We start from the raw sequence: 24,437 nt of genomic DNA, 5'->3' as shown, positions 1-24,437 counted from the left end.
GGCAGGATGCTAAATTCGCTCCCCTTCATAGCAGACACAAAATTTTCTTTGATTTTTTTCGACCAGTGGAACTTTTTTTTAGCCATTCATCTCGCCTTTAGCACAACTCTTTAACGGCGCCCCGTGTAGCCGCATGGTTAAGTGTCACCCCGTGAGTCAAATGGGTCCCTATATACTGTATATGCAAAAGTTAAATGAAAACTTGACCCAAAATCGTAACTGACTTCCGTAACACAAAAACATAACTGATTTCCGTCACTCAAAAAACGTCACTAATTTAGGTTGCCTAGAACAAGGCCCTTTTCGAGATTGTGATTTTATATTAGAGTAGATATATAAGGACATGTCCTGACTGACTGAATCACCATCGCCGCGCGGGAACCACCGAAGCTATAAATATCAAATTTGGTCAATATTTATATTTTATGGAGTAAAGACCCACTAAGAAAGGGGTTTTCAAAATTCGACCCAGAAAGCCCCGTTCACATGTACAATAAAACATCCCTGGAAGTTCCCGGTAACGGGGATTTTCGCTATAAACCGTTCACATGACGTTAAGTTTATGCCGGTAATCCCCCCCCCCCTTCTTTCCGGAAGTCGTCACTGGTTACGTAAGTTGAACGGAAGTGATTGATTCAAGATGGTTGACGAAGGAGCTTATAGCAGTTTTCGCGGCGCATAGGATTATGGGAGAGAAGGTTTGTGTCGACCTCCAATCCACCCCAAGAAAGATGGGCTTTTTTTATGAGCTTTTCTCCCTTTTTCTTCCCTAGGAGGGGAAAAAAGTTGTCATGCCAGTAATTACCACCAAAGCGACGCCAATCTTGCACATGTGAAAGGGGTCATAAGAGAGTTCAAAGGTTATACAGAAAAATCATGCCAAGCCGAAATCGCTGGAGCCAACATTTATGAAATTTGGTCGGTAGTTTTATTTCATGACATAAAGACTCACTCAGGTTTTTCAAAATTCGACTCATAAGAGGGGGTTGAAATGCTGTGTAGCGAAATCATGCCGAGTGAAAAACCGCTGAAACTAAATTTGAAATTTGGTCATTATCTTCATTTTATGATGCAGACTCGCTATGAAGGGATTTCTCAAAATTCACTCCCTAAAGTTCTCTCATGGAAGAATTTTTGGATTACCAAATTCACGCGAGCGAAGCCGCAGGTTACAGCTATTGCATTTATATTTTGCCGAATAACTTTAGTATAAAAATGAATCAATTAACTATTATAACAAAAAATATGTAGAAAAAACTATTAAGAACAATAATGATGTACCAAAAAATTCGATTCCTTTTAGCATATCTTTACTCTTCTGAAGTTCTGATATTTAAATATTTTATAGTTGCTGACAGATTATATATTAACATGAATGATATATTTTTTATACTATAATTTATAGGTTTATTTTTAGTCGATTTGCTATCGAAAAAAATGCATTGCTAAATTGGGGAAATTTTTTACTTGCAAAGATTTTCTATCACAGAAATTTGAAATCGTTATCCGCCTTTAACTGTTTGAATATTTGTTTGCTCTCAATGTATAAATTTGCTGGTTTAAAAAATAAAATCGTTTATATAGCATTTGAAAATAGTGCGATTGCATATTTGAAGTGTCTCATGGAACATCGGTGGAAATGTCAACCTTGTTTGCACCGCTGTTCCGCGATCAGATACGAAAATATCGTAGAGTTACGCAAATTATCATAGAGGCTGAAGCAACGTGATTGGATGTGTGGAAAAAAATTACTGAAAAAAATCATGTAATGGCGGTTCATTTGCGAAATATGCTGACGGGATTGTGGCTTGTCGGGATGCATATTTCGCAAATGCACCGATATTCCGCGATTACACGATTTTTTTCGTAATTTTTTTCCACGCAGTTAATCACGTTGCTTCAGCCTCGACGATAATTTGCGTAACTCTACGATATCTTCATTTTCGTATCTGATCGCGGAACAAACAGTATAGTGCAAACAAGGTAGACATTTCCACCGAAGTTCCGCCAGGCATTTCAAATGTGCAATCGCGCTATTTTCAATGTTATAAAAACGATTTTATTTTTTAAACCAACAAATTTATATATATTGAAAGCAAACTTAAATATTCAAACAGTTAAAGGAGGATATAACGATTTCGAATTTTCGAAAATGTGATAGAAAATCCTTGTAAATTTTAGTAAAAAATTTCTTCAATTTTATCAATGCATTTTTCGATAGTAAATCGATTAAAAATAAACCGATAAATGATAGTACGAAAAACAATATTTTATATTTAAATATCTATTTAAATATCACAGAACTTCAGAAGAGTAAAGATATGCTAAAAGGAATTACATATTTTAGAAAATTATTATTGGTCTTAATAATTTTTTCTACATATTTTTTGTTATTATTTGTTTAATTGATTTATTATATAACAAAGTTTTAAGATTCGGCAACATATAAATACATTATTAACTCGGTACAAACTGTATTCAAACAGCCAAAGTGGGGATAACGAAAATCTTTGCAAATTTTAGTAAAATTTATCACTGCATTTATTGATAGCAAATCGACTAAAAATGAACAGAAAAATTATTGTATAGAAAGAAATATATATTATGCACGTTAATTAGTCGTAAACAACTATAAAATATTTTAAAATCGGAACTTTGGAAAAGAAAAGACAACTACGTTTTTTGTAACATTATTGGTCTTAATTTCTTCTGCATGTGCTTTTGTTATAATATTTAACTGATTTACTGAGTACTCTATTACTACCAGTGCCGTCTTAAGGCATGGGCCCACCCGGGCGCCTCAAGAGAAAAGGGGCCTCACAAAAATGAAATGTGGGTGAAATTTCCGAGAATTCGCCACATGAGGGCCAATATATCGCCACGTACCGCTTCAGAAAAATCATTTGTCGCGGGGCCCCATGATGCTCTTAAGACGGCCCTGATTACTACTATAATAGATTTACTATTTTGAGTCCGCAAAATATATTGTAAAATATATTGCATCAGTAAAAGAGAATTAAAATGTTTAAATCATTCTCTGGCGAGGAGTGGAAAAAAAAAAAACAACAGATAACTTTCACGAACTGGATTCGAACCTTTGTCTTCAGGTTCACAGTCCGTTATCGCCTACACAGTGGTTCTCAACCTTTGGAAGCCCGCGGCCCGGTTTCATTCATTTTTGTAAGTGGAAGGCCCGGTCAAACACTTGGATTAACGGAACGTGAATGGGGGAAAAAAGGAAACGGCAGATCAGTCGCGGCCCGATATGAATGATGTCACGGCCCAGTACCGGGCCGCTGCCCGGCGGTTGAGAAGCACTGGCCTACACTGATTCAGTTGATTTAAAAGGTTTTAAAACTGTTTATCACCAAAAGCATATACTTTTAGTGCATTTTTTTTTCCCGAAACTTATTACCACCTTCATCCCTCGCTACCATTGTATAACCACGGAATTTCAATCCTCCCTTACGCGAATTGAAATGAACAATTTTGTTTGTCATACAGAGTGTTAATCTTTCAGAAATACATTCCAGTTATTACATAAGGAAGCCACCTTGTGACCGAAAGCACAACAAATCGTACGATATTAAGGTAGTGGGAATTATCGTAAACCAAGAAGAGACGTAATTGGCTGAAATCATGTAATCGCGGAATAGCGGTGCATTTGCTAAATTAGCTGTCGGGATTATGAACGAAACTGGTTCTAAGCGCTGATTTTTTGTGACAACTTGAACAGCGCCATCTTACGATGTAATAGAGAAATGCAACTATGTTTTTATCATTTTAAATAATTTGAATGAAATTTAAATCTCAAAATATTGCTTATCTAACCCGTTTAAAAAAAAAAACTAACAATCTTCAATTACTTTTTATTTTATAGAATAATAAAATCTGTGAAATAAAATGAAATTACGTAAGACGTGCCAAAAGTTTCTTGCATTAGACGGGCGGCCTTACCTCCGAGGGAACATTCGGTCTGCCTGCGTCGTCCTAACAAGATTCACAATAACATCGTTGTTTTTACAATGAAATTTTCAAACATCCCCCACCACTGAAAAGTATGAAGAATTCGCGTCAGAAGATTATGAAAAAGATGAATCGAGAAATTCCAAGTTATTTTTGCGAAGGTTCTTCAGTTAAGGAACGAATGATAAATGCTCCAGAAAATGCCTGTCTTAGGCCGGGATTACACTATAAAAGTTTGATAAAGGTAATTTTATAAAACTTGTAAAATGTCACCAATAAGATTATCAGTTTCATTTGCTCGAATGTAACCTATGAACTTTATTGGTTGAATTTTTTGAGTTTTATACAAGGGATTTTATCAAACTTTTATAGTGTAATACCGGCCTTAAACAGAGGCGCACATCCTCAAGGCTGGTAGGTCCAATGCGGCCAAGTGATTCCGTCCGGCCAGCGAAATGTGTTCAGGTAAAAAAAAAACATCATTACCTACAACACGATAAATGGTTAAGCTGGCCATATTTCTTTTATAAAAATACGAGATGTCGCCAAAACAGTTATCAAACTAGTAAAGTTGCCAATTACGGCCAAATAAATTGTCAATGGCAAGTAAAGCTGCCATTTACAGTCAAAAAAACTGCCAGATGCCAGTAAAGCTTCCATTTACAGCCAAAAAAAATTTTTTTTTTTTTCAATTGCCAGAAAAGTTGTCAGATCAAAAAAGTTTTTCAAGTAAAACTGTTAAAGCCAAGAAAGTTGTCAAAGGCAAGTAAAGTTGTCATCTATCACTAAAATTAATGGAAAATTTCCAATCGCGGAAAATGATGGGTACTACTACTAAGCCACACATGCACCTCATCCATATTCCTTTGCGGAATTTCTAACTAATTGATGCATATTAGAGTGTACATGTTGTGAACCTAATGTGAAGATTGTCTGTGTAATGCTCGCAATCTCTGCCATCAGTTTTCGAACTATGAGTGATGTGTAATGATTGGATATTTGTACCGTTGCAGGTCTTTTGCACTCCGTGACTAATATCTAACGGGGAGATCGGCGCGAAGTTGGGAACCACAGAAAACCAACATCAGCCGACCACCACTGTATCACACGGGGGGTTAAAACCCAAGTTCCCGCAACGCGAGTCCATCACTATGACGAACACCACCACAGCAGTAATGCAAGTCAAAATGTGATTCGCCCAAAAAAAAAATGTATATATACGTTTGACAAATATGTGAGATGCATGTATTTTATATGATTATGTTACTGCCAAACCCGAATTAGCCGAGAATTTTGGCGAAAGTCCGATTTTCAGAAATGATTCGAGTTTTGCCCGCCAATTGTGCGAAGTGGTCGGAGATCCCTGGCCAAAGTTCGATGTGAGACAGTCCGGTAGGAACTAAATCCATTTTTTTCATCGCCAATGTGTGATACATAGCTATATATACTCGCAAACTTGGCGATAACCCTGAATCACGTCTTTTGTTATCGGACTTTGGCCAGGGATCCCGGCCACTTTGCGAACTTTCTGGCCAAAGCCCGAAATTCGGACATTGGCCTGGTCTATTTACAACGATATTGGCCATTTCGCGATCTGGCTGATTCCGGGCTATGGCATTAAAACTAAATTTATTATGATAATTAGGGTCATAATTATCATAACTTTCCCGTCAAATGGCCACCTTTTATGCTGCTTAAGAACAAGTTGCTGTCCCGAGCGCCGCTGCCCGAAATACCGCACATTTGGACTGAAAAAGTTGTGCACCCCTGGTCTTGTATTAGTCTGGGAGGCAGTGGCACTCTTTTGGGTTACACATTTTACACCGACTGGTTTGTGCAACAATAGTTAGCTAATTTATGGGTAATGTCAAAAATTAAAGGGGCGCGGTAGCCCGGTCGATAAGATACTGGCCTAAAGTACTGTTTAGAGGCGTCGCGAGTTCGATACCCGGTTCGTCCTTGTCAGGAAACTTTTCTGACACAGGGGTACAACAAAAAACGGCGACTTGACCGCAGCAAAAAATTGCTACCGCAGGGAGTCCCCCATCGAGGGGTTAGCGCACCAATCTCTCGATGAGTATAAAAAACAAGCATGCCGTTCGGAATCGGCAATAAATTGTAGGTCCCGGTCTAATTAGCCCTCGTGTGCAGAAAATGACCGTGGTGCGACAAAAAAAAAATGGTCAAAAATTAAATTCAGCTGGTGCGACCGACGCAGTGGGTGTAGGCGAGAGGACATTCAGAACATGTGTATGGAAAAAGTTAAAGTATATACGTATTTCACACCGACTGGAAATTAATTTACATGTTATTTGGATATTTTCTGATGTTTTTAGGTATTCAGCTGGTATTCCGAGGGTGGGTTACACTTCAGCTGCTCGTTTGTTTAAGTAAAAAACGACGTTCTGTAAAAATATTTTAACATCGTATGGAAAATTTAACGCGAGATTGTTATATTTAGGTATTAATCAAGGAAATACTCTTCTACTCTGGCTCGGTAGTGGTGGAAAGATCTTCAGCTGAGTCTATGAAGTGGCTCCACGCTAAATTATATTCGAGCGCCACGCGGTCTCTTCAATCATCTAGCTCAGTTTCCCAAAACATTTTTTGTCCCATCGCCCCATCTTCAGAATTTTTTTTTCTGCCATCGCCCCGAAACGCAATCTAACCTATAGAATCCTATGTTATACTCGCAGCTTCTACCCTTCCCTCACCCCACCGGAACATTCCATAGCCCCCAAGGAGCGTTAACGCACACGTTATGAATCACTGATCTAGCTGGCTGAAGATCTTTCCACCCACTACTGAGCCAGCTGAATGTGATTTTTCTAAATCTTATCTTTTATACTATAACATACATATTTTGAAATATATGACATCCATATTTGTTATGGGCGTCTTTTTCCTCACCCACCCCGTCGAGCATTTTGCCTGTTGTGGCGTTATATTTGTATTTATAGCATGCACAGTTTCGTGTGGTGTAAAAATTTTCCGGACACCTCCATCCTTCAGGAATGGTTCGAGAGATGTGAAGTGGGGTGTGTCACAGTCCTTCAATATATCAATGTGTTGTGTAAAATTGATTTGATTATGAAATCATTACCAAACATCGGAAAAACATTCAAAATTTGACTTCGTTATATCTCAAAAACGGGAAATATAGTTTGTTATGGCAGATATGAATAACATTAATAATTTGAAGGAAAAACTAAATATTCTCATTATCGGAAATATCAAAATCATCCGCAATATCGGGGGATCATTGTCTCCTAGTGCACAAATGGCGTTCATTAATGAACGCCAGGGTCTCTGCCACCGGACTTATCCCGTTGCCGAGATCTCTTCCAGCCCAGCTTCGTCGCAGAGTCTGGAACAAAGCGAGTGTGCACACCTAACAGTCTGAGTGTGTAGCTAGTGTTGTGTATGAAATTTCAGTGCTGCCATCTTCAAATTGTGAGTGAAGTGTAATGATTGAATATTTGTAACGTTGTAGGACTGTTGCTCTCTGTGGCGAGACTTTTTAACGGGGAGATCGGCTCGCATTCGCGCCTTGAAGTTGGGAACCACAGAAAACCAACTTCAGCCGACCACCACTGTGGGGTTCGAACCCGGATCCTCGCATCGCGAGTCCGTCACTATAACCACTCGACCACCACAGCGGCACCTAGTGCACATCAGAATAGTCATCAATATCGATTTCCTGTGATGTCTGCATCATGTTCTGCTTCAGGGCCATCTGATGTAATGAAGAATGTTTCTAGTTAAGATAAATAAAATAATTGTGTAATATTGAAAATCAACGTATTCAATTTTCTGTAGTTTAATATGCGCCGCTGTGGTGGTCGAGTGGTCATAGTGACGGACTCGCATCGCCGTCGCCGCAGTGGTGGTCGGCTGATGTTGGTTTTCTGTGGTTCCCAACTTCGAGGCGCAAATGCGAGCCGATCTCCCCGTTGAAAAGTCTCGCCACAGAGAGCAGCAGTCCTACAAAAAGTACAAATATTCAGTCACTACACATCACTCACTTCACTTCTGAGATATAGGTATCAGCACTGAAAAATCAAACACAACACTAGATACGCACTCAGACTGTTAGGTACACGCACTTAAACTTCCGGCATAACTCACTGGGTAGTAAATTGCCTATGGCAATGGACCTGAGTTGTGCTCGGTTGGAAAAAAAAAAAGAGTTTAATATGCAGGGTGGGCAAAAAGTCTGTAGAAACTTTAAAAATGAATAAAAACCGGAAAAATAACCGAAATAAAAAACGGTTTGCAGGGTTAGCATCGCTAGGTCACGGGAATTTTTTTGACAGCAAAAAAACTCAAAAACAGCCGATAGGTGGCGCTGACGTACACAAGTCAACGAAAAGATACGCAAATAACGAACAGATGCCTCCAAATCATTTATTACAGCAATATGTGTTCCACATGACCACCACCACAGGGGATAACACATTGCATTCACCAACAAAACTTTATCCTTCGCACTCAGCATCCATGTTCACATACACGGTGAACTTATTGTGAATTAGGAGCGCAAGTTCTTATAACCGTCTCATTTGCATATTTCCACCGAAGTCACTCGTACCAGCGCTACCTATCGGCTGTTTTTTGAGTAATTTTCTTTCTTGTGTTAAGAAAATTCTCGGGACCTAGTGATGCTAACCCTACAAACCATTTTTTATTTCGATTATTTTCTCCGTTTTTTATGAATTTTTAAAGTTTCTACGGACTTTTTGCCCACCCTGTATTTTTCTAACGCTGTAAATCGCTGTTTACACTTGGCGTGATATCGTTGAAAATCATTCATTAGGGTTGGTAGTATCAAATCTTTAAAAGATAAATTTTGGCATCCTTGATGATTTTCAATATTTACAAACATTTTTTGCGAACATTTTTTTTTTTACACAGAATGCACAGAACGGTTTGTCTGACGACATTTTCTATGCAAGACGCTCCGATCATTTCGCTTCTCAACAGCGTACTGGGACGCCAAGAGCTCAAAGAAGAGCACAGCTGCGCTCTAAAATTTTGGAGTGGCGGCAGGTAAGCTAGCGAGGACACTTGTATCAACACCGCCTATAGTAGAAGGCCTCTGCACGAAGCTTGTGATGTCACTGAAGGTCATCTCACCATTGGATATAGCAGGACGAAGCATGTGGCATCTTTACACTTTTTTGTAGTATCTCCAATGGCTGTAGGCTTTTTTTGTATACCCGGTCCAGGAGGACGGATCGTGTATGTTCGCTCGATCGTCCCGAATTTTAACGAGTCAAACACAAATTTCCCCATATTATTCGGATCTTGGGAGGGTGATATTTCCTATTACCCCCCCCCCCCCGGATCCACACCTGAGTGAAGGTAGGCAGACATCTTCAGCTGTGAATGGAGTGGAAGCAGATAGGTAACTTTTCAGTTGTGAATGAAGCTGAGGCAGAATTCTTCAGCTATGAATGGAGTGGAGACAAAAATTTTCAGCCAGGGGTGACTCGAGAGAAAATCTCTACCCGTGCGGGATAAATTTTTAGCGCCCCCTGAGCACGGTTTTTTGCTCCACATAGTTTTTTTTTATATTTCGCCCTCTTTCAACTCCTATTTTTCTCCTCACTTAGAGCGGCCTAAAAAGGTAGGCAGATATCTGTGAATGGAACGAAGATAGGGGGATCCAGGAGGATGTGTCGGAGAAGCGAATACTACTACTACTGAACCACACAAATACAAATACGAAGGCCACAACAGGCAAAATGCCCAACGAGGTAAATGAACAAAGATACCCATAAAAAATATGAAAGTCCAATAAATATCGAAACCACGCCAAAAATACAGCAACCCAATAAGAGCAATGCAAAACCAATAGTTATGATAAAATATAAATATATATACTGCCCCTAAAAAATTATGGTTGTTTCATGCACCTTGTCCATATTCCTCTGCGGAACATCTAGCGAATCGGTACATGCTGGAATTCTACGTGTTGTGAACCTGATGTGAAGTTTGTTTCTGTGTGATGCTTGTTATATGTAGCGCTGTCATCTGCCATCAATTTTTACAGGGTTGCTGCTACACGGTGTTTTGTGTCCCATTGGAACCGCTTTCGTTTGGCAAAATTGGGCCAAGTTCACCTTGCATATTCTGATTTGCATCATAAGCAAGTCGCATGCGGACGCATCATTCGTTAGTTACATATTGTCATCATAAGTTTCACCCAATAAAAATCCATCAAACATCCCTATCTCGTACTTGAATTTTGGAAAGCAGTGTAAAATAAAACACAAATAAAACCCAAACAAGATGAGGATAAGGTTAATCTTATTACAAAATGGTGGTCAAGAGAGGGGGAAGAATCGAAAGGTAATGGAGTTTACTTTTGTTTCTCCACGTCCATTTATTTTTTTTTTTTGTTTCCTGTAGGATCATGCTCGGCTGCATCAGTTAATGACCAACGTAAAAACGTCCAACTGACGTCATAATCACGGCATCTCAAGATGTTCAAGTTTTTCGAGCAGAAACTCTCCTGTTACACAGAGCCCGCAACATCCTTTTCACATGGTTTCTCGGTTAACAACAGCTCTTGGAAACGAAAAAAAATTATAGTTATCGGATTCATTTCTACTACATTCTTGTTTGATTTGGTTTTTTTTTTTTCTTGTATGGTGTTGTTAGTGAATTGGTCTATTATGAAATGCTTTCCTTAGATTGGACAGGTGAGTGTGTTGGAATGACAAGTTTTCTTCTTATTGTTTCATCCATTGATTAGTTGATTGATGGGGGGTAAAATCAATAGATCTCTGGCAGTTTCTGTGCAGCATACATGATGTATAACCAATGAGCCGTGGGCCAAATAATGCTCTCGGAGACATCTGATATGACTAGCAGCGTCAAACTTGGTTTTGTAACAGTTAACTGAGAGGCGCATTTAAAGATCACTTAAGTGACCTGCGGCCATGGACGGAACTAGAGAGAACGTGCGGCGGGCAACTGCCTTAAGCGGCAAAATTTAAGGAACGGCAGTTTTTTAGGCGGGAACAAAGAACACCGTTATAGAATTATCGAATCTTAAAGTTGTGGGGGCGGCAAGAATTCCTAATTACGGCCCTGATTGCGGCACAATCAAAAATTCACAGAAAATAAATTTATTTCCAAATTTTCATCAATTCGAAATTTTCATTCATTTTTGTGGTAATTTTTATTTAACTGTGTTTATTTATTTATTTTTTTTGTATGGGTATTTTTTAGCATTTCTGTAATAATGAATGATTTTTCTTATATATGCCAATTGCTCCCTCTCCCCCATTTTTGGATGTCGGCTAAGGGGTCGCGAGATTCTTAAGACGCCTTTGGCCCCGTTTGCAGTTTCACACCTGGCCATGCGTTAAATAAATATAATGGCTGCCCTGAAAAAAAATCCAGCCTGATGCATAGGCGGAGATAGACTTGGAAGTCTGGGGGGGAGCACGGTCATTATTGCTGGGAGGCACGATGCAGACCTCCCCCGCCCCTTTTGCCCAGTAAGATAAAGGCCACGGAACCTGTATAGGATAATATTCGGTAAAGAAGCAAAAGCCAATTAATTATCTCATTGAAGATCTGGGACCCCTGAAACTTCTCCGATTACCAAGGTTCTTGTGGGGTTGAGGCACTCAGAAATTCGATCTCCCTCCTCCTCCTCCTCCCAACGAAATGTGGGACAATAGCTGATATGTATGGAATATATATCAGCTTTCGCGTCCCCTCTTTCGCAATAACAGTTTTCCCTCTCCAGAAAAAAATTTCTGGCTACGACCCTGGCTATGGCTAATGGTTAAGAATCACTGGCATAGTAGCAATTATGGTAATGTATCTGAAGAGTACTGACAGTTCAGTTGTTGCAGCAGCTGCATCTATTTCGCGCACGTGCTGGACAAATTATGCCACTTATACGATTTATATAAAATTGATGCCGCCGCATCATTGGAGAGCTGCGTTATCGCGGGGTGAGGAGAATGCTTTCAAAATTTTTATTGATATGTGACATCTTTTTTCTAGCCGTGTCAGTAATAAAAATTCAAGAGAAAAATCCAATTAAATGGCTCCTCGGGCTGAGAAAAAAGCCATTTATCTCACTCTAAACCGTCCCTACCGGGCGCCATTTCCTGAAGTTGAGAGGCTACTGCCTCTACTTCAGCGCCTCACGCCACAGTACGTGAAATAAGGAAGGCAGGGTCATGTGTCTCCAGTGGTGTAGATGGTAGCATGCTTGCCCAGTATGCAAGAGGGCCTGGGTTCGAGTACCGGCGGAGATGTGATGACTTTTCTTTCCGAGTTCACCTCAGCAAAATATCCGGAAAAAAACTGTTTCCTTGAAATGCAATTAAAGTTAATGCATCGCTTTAGATCTCAGAAACAACGCTGAAGCCACTTATACAGGGTGTCCTGAAAGTCCTAATTCGGCCTTTATCTCATAAACTGTTCATCATATTGTCATGGTTCCAACTGAAAAAAAATGCTCGAAATGCGTTCAGACAAAGCCGCAACTACGGGGGTCTGGTGCGCCGGGGGAGGGCCCGATTAGAGCTTTATCTCACATAGTTTGTGGAAGAAATTCAATTTTCTCTCAAATTTTAAACTAATAAAAAATTTCAAATCTACAAGTTCACGTAAATACAATTTTTTTCCATATTAGACTCATCGATCATGATATTTATGGATTGAAAATTTGAGAATTATGCATAATCACTGGTAAATGTGATAAATGTAGCAAAATTTATCAAACTTTATCGAAATAATCCGATATTTTATCACTATTGTCAACATATATGTGCTGTATATAGACTCCAACAATGTTTTCAACTTTCCCACACAACCTTCAGATGACTTTTCGATATAACTTAAGAAGTCTGATGAATTCCTTATTTGGAAATAAAAATGCATTGTTACATTTTTTCGTCATTTTTTTAAAATATGAATCACATAAAATAAACTATTAAAGAAAGAATTTAAGTTATCTCGCATGGACGAAAAAATTGTTTACTAAGAATCGAGCTAAGAAGTGGGCAGCTTCGGTTCTTAACTCCCTTCTTAACTACGGAACAAAAACGATTCTTAGTTAAGAATATGGTAGCAAAATTCCCTCTCGATTCTTAACTAAACATCAAATCCATAGTTAAGAAGCGGATTCTTATTAAGAATCAGAAGGTGGTACATCCCCAGATTTGCAGATTAAAAACTTTCTCCTGTCCTGGTCAGAAGCAACAGTTAACGTTGCAATTTGTCTGTTCATGGGGGAAAACAAGAGATTTGAGTGACTTTAAGCGCAACATGATTGTGGGGCGCCAGAAGGGGTGGTTTCAGTATCTCCAAAGCTGCTAACCTTCTTGGCTTTTCTCGTTCAAGTCTTCGAAGGAGGCACAGAAGCCAAACAAACAACTTCGAGAGGAAAGCGGAATAGTGGGTGGAAATCACTTGTAAACAAAGGAGGTGTCAGGCGACTGACACGCATTTTGTGCAACAACAGAAGAGCTACAACGCAACAAATTGCAGCGCAACACAACTCAGGATAATCGCAAAGCATATCCGTACGCTCTACAAGACGAATCTTAAATCGGATTGGTTTTCATAGCCGGAGACCAAACAAGAACCCCTTTATTTTCACTGGAAAACATAAGAAAACGGCTTCTGGGGGTAGAGAATGTTGAAATTGGACACTTGATAAATGGAAGAATGACCCCGCCTGAACCCGTGCTGCTAGGCCCGAAGAATGTTGTGCGAGGACAGGAAGAGTTCAAGACGTGAGAAAGAGGCGTCCAAAAATTTTAGAGATGCCACTAAGCAAGCTGATAAGTCTAAAATTTTGAGAGAAAAGAATATCAGTACAGGGCTTGTGGATAGGTTTAACGATTGACAGCTTCCAGACATTAGAGAAGTAGTTGATTAGCAGCATGCAATTAAAGAAATTAGTTAGAGATGAAATAATAGATGGTGATACATAGATTATTAAGAGCAAGGTTAGAAATTTTATCAGAACAGAAGCTTTTTTTTGTTTTTAGTTTATTAATGATGCCCTTTTCATCATCAACATTAGTCTGCCCGGCAGCATCCGCTCAGCGCAAGCCATCCTCACGTACCCTAATTCAGAAAGTCCATCTCTTTTCTAGAGTTTGCGACGGCAACACTTCTAGGGTGAAGTCTATTTGGCATGAACTGTTTTTCATAATTGTAGGCAAAAGTCTCTATAATTTCATCGTTTACGTTCAACATCTGACTCTGATCATTGAAGATTTTGTTGACTGCAGGGGATTTCATTTTGCACAGATTAAATGCCTTCCATAGAAGCAGGGGCGTCTTCAACGAAATCAGCAAATCGCTCATTTATAAACTCTGAATTTGTATGAGGGGTCTTGCTTCTGGAGGTTTGTGGCTGTGTGGCTTGATGTGGGTAGTTTTCTGGTCTTGGATGTCATGGGATTTCTCCACCGTGGTCGGTCCACGTCTCCTGAGACGGACCAGCTTATATCCCCTAGGGGAACAGAGCGGTGGTCACGGTTGGTCTGGTGGTGTTTAACCCAAGAATTTGGCTTTGGAGATGAGACGTTTTCTATAGAGTTCGTATTATTACTGCTGGCATTTCTACTCTCAAGGACTGATCGGTCTCTAGAGTTTTATATTATCGGAAATTCTTCAAGAGATGGTGGTGACTTTTGATATGAAAGTTCTTCCAATATCACCTGTGGGTCTAGCCGAGCATTTTAAATATGTTCCTGTGTGTGGACCTCTCCACAGAAATAGCACCTGATTTTCCTGGGGGGGTCTCCTTTTATCAAGCAGTTTCTGGTACTGTGCTTATTGGCACAGAAAGCACATATAGACTGGTTATGGGAAAAATAGCTTAAATGTCCAAATTTCATACAATTTCCACATCGAAATTTGAATCTATTTCCTTTATGCCTCTCTATTTCAATAGGAGTTTCATCTACTTCAGTCAAATTTGCAATTTCTTTAGACTTAATTGGAATCTCCACCAGAAAGAGGGGTAACACACGGACTGTTGCATAACTTTTGAGGTTGCAAATTTTAATTTCCTCATAACCCTTCCTTGATAAGTCACTGGTGATGTCAGAATGTTCAACAATTGCTGGCAGGCCTCGTATCACAAAATTCAGAGTTCTTTCGCTATTCATCTAATTGTGATACTCTAAATTGTTGTCGTCCAAAAATTTTGTGACCTTCCTGTGATCATTTTGACTAAAGAAGTTTAATAGCATGTTCTTATCAGTAGTTATAGACACCGGCGTGATGTCACACGTTCTTCTAATTTCTCGCAATGTCGACAGCCAAATGCTTCCCCAGTTAGTTAAGACAATTTGAGGTACGCTAACCTTCTTCCTTCTTCTATTTACTTGAGTAAAGTCATCTTTAGAGCCCCGATTATATGCACTAAAAAGTGGCAAAATATGCTCTAAAAATATGCACCTAAAAATGCAAAAATAAGCACTTAAAATGCCAACATATACACTGAAAATCCCAAAATATGCATTAAACACCCCAGAATATGCACTAGAAATCTTAACAAAGTCAAAAATTCCGAAATATGAACAAACATGAGAAAATATGCATTAAAAAAAATGACCACGCAAAAAAAAAAAGCAGATGTGTTTTAAAAGGCATCTTTTCTATTTCTTAGTGCATATGTATTCATTTACAAAAAAATAACCCCTCATATATATATATAGCATATGCAAATAAGTTCTACATATGCTGAGAAATGGAATTTTCTGGATGATATGCGGAAACTGATATTTGAAAGAAAAGTAGTCTGAAGTGCTGAGTGGAGTCAGCATTCACGCTACTAATGCATGTTATAAGGAATTGAAAAGTGTGTCTCTGATGTATACGTTAGCGCACTTGCCAGATATGCAAGGGGACCCACAGGTTCGATTCTCGGAGGAAACAAATCACTTGACTTTCCAAATATCAGTTTCGGCATACCATCCAGAAAATTTCCATTTCTCAGCATATTTCAATCCGATAAAATATCCTCTCTTCATACAACTTCCACATATGCTTTTATTCAGGCATTTTTTTTAAATTTTTAGTTTGTTGTAGCTGCTCACACAATAACGAAAATGCCAGTAACAAAATAATTTCGACACTATTTCTATAAAACATTTAACACTTTGACAATATCTCTAGAAATAGCCTTACGATAAAACGGTTAATATTCGTAAAATACTTTATAAATATGTGTTAATTTATTAAATTTCACGTGCGGGGAAAAACGATTTATGAAAATATTATGACAAATATTTACTTGAAAAATTATTAAAGAAATTGAGTGAGCTTAAACAAACCTTCAAAAATATGCACTTATATTGGAAAATTCTTTGATTTTATGGATTAATGCTAAAAAAGGCCTAAATATGAAAATGCAATCCTATCTCTAGCCATCAGCGTTATATCTTACGAACCCTGAGTCATACCAATACTTTCGGCATTGATTAGACTTTTAATGCATATTTAGGCAACATAGGACTGACCAATTCATAAATTGTGAGTTTTATTCATATTATTTTATCATACACAAATATCAATTGTTGAATTTTTGGGAGGCTTATTTCATGATTTAACCAATGCTATTACTCATAAAATATTTAGTGACATCATACTATATTGTTGTTGTTTCTTTTTCCATGCTGTGTGTTAGTCAAAAACAGGTCAACAAGTTCAATCGAAGAATAATAAAAATTTTATGTGATAGGTAGCAGCAAAATTTCTAGTTCAAAGATGTTTCTCATATGCAATATAAATGTAATACTGTACTGCAATGGTTTTGAACCTCTTTTAGCCCATGACCCCCTTTGGATCATAGTTTTTTTTTTTCTCGTGGCCCCGTCTTACCCATAGCCGCTACCCTCATCCAGGACTGAAGCCCCATTTACCGAACTGAATTTAGTGAAACCTGAATTTGCAATGAACAAAAAGTTGTTTTCAGAACACTGAAAAAGGTTATAAATTCATCCATATTTATCTGACTTTCCAACTTCATTAAGGAATTATGCATAATCGCCTCTAAAAGTGATAAAATAGTGAAATATATAGTCAAACTTTCTTTATCGAGGCGGTTAGGAGTTATGCATAACCACAGGTGTGTGTCACTTTTACACACACACAGTAACAGATACATTTTAACATTAGAATATATGGGAACGAATTGCGATCAAAGCCAAACGTCGTATAAATGTGAAAGTCCTATAAAATGAGGTTCCACTGTTTATCGTACATCCCCATTCCCCGTTGGCGGACGAAATTTTTGGTCCCATGAGTGTCCGTTACCGAGAGGTTCTACTGAATATTGTTTAGCCCCAGCGTTTCACAACCTTAAGTTCACGGCACACTCAGAAATAATATTAAAAACTTGGGGCACCCTTCCTTGAATACACAGAATAGTTTACTACAACAAAAATCACAGTAAAAATACATCAATAGTTTTGTTCTATTAATCATTAATGTGAAATTAGGATGAGAGTAATTAATTCGACTTAATTTATTTTAAGACCTTAAGGTGGACCATAATACTTTTTATGTATCTCCATAATGTCTGGGTGCCGGGGCACACCGGTTGGGAATCACTGGTTTAACCAGTTCGCATATTATTTCTCTCGCCGGTCAGTGAAAATTGATTAGGCCTACTTTATTTCACCGGTCTGCAAGTAGAAAAATGAAGTTCACTGTGGTTTAGATTAGTGTACTTCAACCACTAGAAACCGTGCACAGGTGTCGGTTCTTGAGAATTTTGCATCTTCTTACTTGCCACACAAGACTTCTCCTCACTTCTTTTGAAATCCCAAGCTGCGGTCTCCAGTCCTTATGTGACCAGAGGGCAACATCAACACAGAGATCGAGTTACGAAAATAACAGGCAAGTTACATGGAACAAATCCAAGGGCTCTGGGACAAGCGAACCCACCATCACTGTCCACCTCCCAGGGCTAAATAGGAGGGAAAGAGAACACCAGGGAAGAATTTACCACACCCGAATAGTTTCTTTCAGGAAGAAAAACTGATCTAGCGGAATCGACCCCTTAACAGGCGCATCGGACCATCTGCGAGCAACAACTCAGAAATTAAAAGCAACTCAGGATGAGAACGCAAAAACTGAATATACTTCAGTTCAACAGTGATAAGGGTAAGGCTGCTACAAACCTAATTGAAACAGCCGTCAAAAAATATAAAATTGACATAGTCCTGCTTCAGGAACCATATGTGTACAATAACCAAGTAAGAGGAATTCCAGGTGACTGGGTACAGTGGCTGTCGAAAAGTGGCAAAGCAGCCATCCTTATCACCAGCAAAAACACTCAAGGAGCAACAGTAAACGTCAAACAAAATAGCGTAACTATAAGAACAGCCCTTAACAACAGCGAAATCTTAATCACGACAGCTTATTCCTCGCCATATGAAAATCTCCGGCATACCATAGATGAAATTAGAGAGACAACCAGAAGAGCAGGGAAGACCCCACTTCTAATAGGAGGCGATTTTAATGGACCACACTCTGCCTTCGGATATAAATTTATAAAACCGAGAGGATCCAAACTTCTGGACTTTTTCAGATCAGAAAACCTCTCGATACTTAATAATGGTGAACCAACGTTTAAGTTCGAACGAGCAGAAGGCTGCCCAGACGTAACAGTCATCAATGAAGAGGTACCTCCCAACAACGTAGAATGGAATGTCAGAGACGAAGAGACACTAAGCAAGCACAGGTACATAACAATCACAATAGACGACGCCCCGAAAATTCTCCATACAGCAAGATACTCGAACTCGACAAGGAGAATCAACAATTTTCTTAAATGGTTCCAACCCTACGCCAGAGCCCTCACGCAGGGCTTCAAACGCGACATTAATGAAGAGGAACTAGAACAACTGGTGAACGAAATGTTTGATAACATTAAAAACATAGGGGACAGAACACTTAGGATCATAGGCGCAACGAAAAAAGACACCACCCCACGGTGGAATGAAGATCTGGAAATAATGCGGAAAAAAGTGAGGGCCCACAAGATAAGGGCAAGAAAGGCCTCAGATGAGGACAAGATAGAAAAGTGGGAAGTCTTCAGGAAAAACAGAGCACTCTACACCAAAGCGATTAAAAAAGCGAGAAGGGACAGCTGGAGGAGGTTCTGCACCGAAGCATCAGACCCCTTCGGCATCTTTTACAAATCCACAGTGAAGAGAGGGACGCCAACCCCACAGATCATCATAGATCCTGCAACCAACGACTCCATCACCAAGGCAGCTAAAAAACAACTTGAACAACTCTTCCCAGAGGATCAAAGCACCAATACTCCCACAGTCCAACTCCTCAACCCCCAGCAGAAAAATAACAACTGGGTCGAAAAAGAAATCACAATACCAGAGATATCCAGAGTGATATCAAGGCTTAAAGACAGAAAATCGTCTGGCTTTGACAACATCAGCAACAAGCTTCTAAAAGCAGTCTTCAAAAAATTCCCCAACCTCTTCCACAGCATGTTCAACAGATGTCTGGAGCTTGGGGTCTTTCCTGAACACTTCAAGACTGGGAAAGTAGTCCTGATCCTGAAAGAAAACAAAGACCCCACAGACATCAAGTCCTACCGTCCAATACAACTCCTACCGACAGTAGGGAAAGCTCTAGAAAGAATTCTAATGCAGAGGATGTCGTATCACACAGAGAACAACAAATGGTGGAGCGACGAACAATACGGCTTCAGACCAGGGCGCTCTACAGAATTAGCGTTGCTGAATATCAAAGAATACATACAGCACAAAAAGGCAGATGATTATGACACAATCCTTCTCTCGTTGGACATCCAAGGAGCTTTTGATAACATCCAGCATAACACCATAGTTGAAAGAATCAGGGAAATGCCGATCTCCGCTAAGCTAGCCAAAATAACCTGTAACATCCTAAAGAACAGGAAAGCAGCACTGCTGACAGCAGATGGTCTTGTCTTTCATCGAATGACAAGAGGATGCCCACAGGGTTCCTGCTCCGGCCCGACAATGTGGAATGCAGCCCTGGACCCTCTCCTGAAAATGCAATGGCCAGAAAATACCAAAGTCCAGGCGTTTGCAGACGACATTGCTGTGGTTGTATCTGGGCAGACTATCAGAAGTACAAGAGAACGAGCAGAAGAAGCCCTCAAAATAATCGACACATGGCTAGTGACACGTAACCTGAAACTTGCTGCTGAAAAATCAAATTACATGTGGATCACACACAAGTCACCAAGTGAATCCCCCAAGCTCAACGGAGCAACTATCAAACGGGTCAAACACATGAAATTCCTAGGAGTCTACCTAGATACAGCATTTTCCTTTGCCGAGCATGTCAGCAGACAGGTAATAAAGACAAACTTGATCCTACCCAAACTACTGGCTAGCGCAGGAAGAAATTGGGGCATAAACAACAGAATGAGACGAACTCTATACATCACAGTGATACAACGAATTTTTGCTTATGCAGCTCCGGTATGGGGTGGCAAACTCACGAAAGCAATCCAAGCGAAACTCGACTCGGCACAGAGGGGGTTTCTGTTATACATCACAAAGGCCTACAGCACATCCCCCACGAACGCCCTACAAGTCATCACTGGACTTCCACCACTCAGCCTATGGATTGAGTATGAGGCCAAGGTGGGACTACTAACTAGAATGAAACGGGACGTGGATAACCTACAGGCTTCAACCATGCAACAGAATAAATCAGGATGGTCAGACCACCCTGCCAACACGCCAAAGGAAAACCAGATATCCTTGACACAAACCAAAAAACCAGAAGGCATAGAGATCTTCACCGACGGCTCTAAAATGGAAGATGGTATTGCAGCAGCATACGTAGTCTTAGAACACAACACAATAACTGACAAATGGTCTGCGAAGATTAACAATGAGTCTACAGTATTCCAAGCTGAACTCCACGCCATACAGGAAGCAGTCAAGAAAGTAACCACACTCAGAGATGACGCAGTCAGGATACAGACTGACTCTCTTTCCTCACTGTATGCCATACTGAACCCACTGACCAAATCAGCAGTAGCAAGAGAGATAAGAGCACTACTTTGTGACCACCACGAGATCAGATTATCTTGGGTCAAAGCCCACGATGGAACTCGGGGAAACGAGGAGGCCGACATGCTGGCTAAACAAACCACAAAGCGCCAGGCAATAGACGTCCACCTCCCGTTCCCCAACTCCTGGGTAAAAGCTAGGTTCAAGAGGGAAATGGTGCAGAAATGGCAAGGCAGATGGGACCGGGGGAAAACAGGGAGGAAAATCCATCAGCTCCTCCCGAAGGTGAAAATAGAAAACCAGAACTGGTCCAGGGGAATGACCCTCTTCTTCACAGAACATGGGCCATTCCCAACCTACCTGGAAAGGTTTAAGATCATTGGCAGCACATCCTGCAAATGTGGAAAAATAGGATCTCCAATACATTACGCAACCGAATGCCCGCTCATAAATATCCCCCACTTTGGAGCCCCCTCAGAGACAAACCTGCTAATATGGAGGAAGAAACTGCTGGAATCCACAGCCTGCACCAAGAAAATCAACCTAATGGTGGACAGGCTTGAACAACAACAAGAACTATTCATTCCAAGCGAGCGAAGACGGCAACTGATAAGAACAAGAAGATCCCCATCGATGGACTCAGACGATTCAGAACATGAACCATCCCTGACTGCTCCACCCCCACGGAGAGGAAGAACGCTTCAAATGGTGACGCGCAGTTGACGCGCAACAATGTAGACTAACACCCCACAGCAAAGAAGAACAGGGCGGGCAGCTTACTGAGCCTCTGACAGCACTGACGTACAGTCGCAAACAAAACCAATGTATACACAAAACAAATGTATATAGTAATGGCTCTGCCCTGCACCATGCACAGAGAAATCCTTCACAGAGCCTCGAACAAATTGTTCCCCTTGAAACTGGGGAGTATTTCAGACATCTCATTTGAAAGGTCTAAGACAGAGCATCATATAAACGTAAACATGGCGGCCAAGTATCTGGGCTAGTCATGTCATATCACCATCTGCAGAACACCAGAGCCAGCTATCTGAACGTAGAGTGGCCCAGCGCTTGGTCGGACCACGACATATCAGCAGGACATCAGAGCCATCTAACTCAACGAAGTGTGGCCCAGCATAGGCTGGCCCCACACCAATGGACACCAGAGACTTCAACTGAGAATCAAGCGGCCCAGCTCATGAACTGACCACATATCAACGAACTCCAGAGACACTCTCTGAAAGTGAAGTGGCCCAGCCCTCTGGGCTAGTCACATATCAGAGGTATCGAAATCCCCACAAACTCTCTTTCGATGGCAGATCAACTACAATGTCAAAACCGCGCCCAACAAGGGCGAATGTCGCGATGAGCGGTCCAAATTTGTGTTCTGTCTCGGATCAGTGGCTGCACTCTGTAATAAGTCCGCGCCCACTTGGGCAAATGTCGCGATGAGCGGTCCAAACTTTGTATTTTGTCTCGGACCAGTGGCTGCACTCTGTAAACAGACCGCGCCCACTTGGGCACCTGTCGCGCTGCGAGCGGTCTGCCAAGTGTAGAAGAGAACGTGTACATTTGTATATCCTGTATATTTTTTAAATAAGGAAAAATAAAACCCTTCTGGGGGTTTTTGGCTCGGGTCACCGGGGGTGTGGGTGGGGGGGTCGTCGACGGCTGCTGGGTTTGTGGGGTCCTCCGGGGTGTGCCCGGGAGGGGGGGAGCTGTGGGATAAGACTGCTCCGGGCAGTGGGTGTAAGAGGGCCGGGCCTCTTGGCCTGCTTACGGCCTGGAGCACCAACCTTAGAATTCGAGGGTCGGAGACGCCGGGCCGGGGGGCTTGATTTCCGGGCCCTCCGGCCCGGCGTGGCTGGCCCTCCCCCAGCGTGGTCCAACCCTTCTGGGTAAATGGCTTACATCCCATCAGGGACAGAGCCTGGACCGCGACTGGCCTTTAAGTCCTTATGTGCCACTGGGCACACGTGCAACTTTTCTCCCTGGTCATTGGGTTCAGCTATCAATTTTAGCCAAATATCCGAATCGACCTGATAGCTGTCTTCATAGGGAGAACGACGCAAGTGATTGATACTTGCGAGCGCGAGGCCGCTACAATTAATTTTTGCTAATTTTTCCGACACAACCCTGCCTGTTTTAAGGTAACGGAAGTAAGTTGCTTTGCAACAGCCCGGGGTTGTGAGCGGTTCTATCTATCTATCTTACCGGTCCACGAAACATCCCGCGCAATTCAGTTAGCTGGTGTACTGTATGGTTACGAAAATTGTTTTATCAGTAAACAATCAGTGGCGCAATTTATTAAGAACCTCCCCCCCTCAAAATCTACATATGTCCTGTTGCCAAACGAGAAATGCGAAGGTACGGAACGAAACATACAGATTCTTCTGGAACGTTCTTTTTCTGCCCGTCTCCGGTGGCGTCACTAATTTGGAAACTGCGAAATGTTTTCTGGAATCTTCTTATTCTCGAAGCTTCGACTGTACCTATAAAGAAAGTAATCCAAGAGAGTCGTCGGTTTTGTTGGACTTTATCCTCAAAGCGAGATTCTTATTTGAGAATAATTGCAAATAGCTGTTTTCGGAGAACAAATCTGTGACATCGTGAAAATTGTTTCATTCTTTGATCATTTCAAGTACTTGTGCGAGACATTATCCGGAAAAATACTTTTTAGATGTAATAAGTGAAATACAGCGTCATTCTATGTACTGTTTTTTTTTGGTTTTTTTTGCAGGTCCTACCAGTTTGCGAAATTGTTCAACTAGTATTATTGGTTCAACATTTGTAAAAAAGTTGGTAACACTATTCTAGAAACGGTGCAATAGAGTCATTTCGCCCTATCACAGGGGTCTTCAAGACTCTCAAGATAATGTCTTTTTCAGACATTGAGGGCCAAATTAGAACTTTCCATGAAGCCCGCGGGCCACCGAGTCATACCATTGTATATTCCCCGTCATCTCTCTCAAACCGGATTCCTCAAGTTATTGAACACTTTTATTTAGCCATTTTTTTGACCCCCCCCCCTTGTCAGCAAAATTTCGTCAGCACTGCCTCCTAACACATATTGGTGGGATTAGAAACGTACGCGGGAGGGAGAGAATGGGGGGGGGGCTCTTGCGCCTCCCCCAATGTGAATTTTTTTTTTTAAATGTAAAAAAGATTTTAAAAAATTAAAATTTCGAAAGAAAATATATAATTTTATATGTAATTATAATCGTTTTCTGTTAATTTTAATGCTATTTGAAAGCTATGAACTCGAAATGTCTCATTAAAAAATTCATTGCGACCCACCCTTTAATTTTTCCATTTATATGGCGAACCTTTGACCCGCGGACCAAATGTAACCCTGAAGGTTATGTGGTGTGACTCGCCCCCTCAAACCCAATTTCGTAAAAATGAACTAAGCGGCAGATTTTTACAGATCGTTTA

The 24,437-nt window shown here is 40.6% G+C and overlaps 1 protein-coding gene across 4 annotated transcripts in view; it reads left to right on the top strand.

Moving 5' to 3' along the window:
* Positions 1–10,474: 10,474 nt before the first annotated feature.
* Positions 10,475–24,437, top strand: part of LOC149066799 (limulus clotting factor C-like) — a 58,749-nt gene continuing 44,786 nt past the window's right edge. For 2 of the 4 annotated variants that reach the window (XM_089253200.1, XM_089253197.1), the window contains exon 1: positions 10,514–10,673. In XM_089253200.1, coding sequence (XP_089109326.1) covers positions 10,652–10,673 — 22 coding nt within the window. In that variant the 5' untranslated portion in view covers positions 10,514–10,651. Of the gene's footprint in view, positions 10,674–24,437 lie in introns of all 4 variants that reach the window. The other 2 variants (XM_089253201.1, XM_089253199.1) reach the window with 2 other exon arrangements.

This window comes from Pholcus phalangioides, unplaced genomic scaffold (assembly GCF_987345545.1).
Source record: "Pholcus phalangioides strain wild (caught in Gottingen) unplaced genomic scaffold, Ppha-v1.0 ptg000032l_1, whole genome shotgun sequence".
NCBI classification, from domain to species: Eukaryota; Metazoa; Arthropoda; class Arachnida; order Araneae; family Pholcidae; genus Pholcus; species Pholcus phalangioides.
Note: the sequence above shows the minus strand (reverse complement) of the source record. Positions and strands in the feature narration are given on the sequence as shown.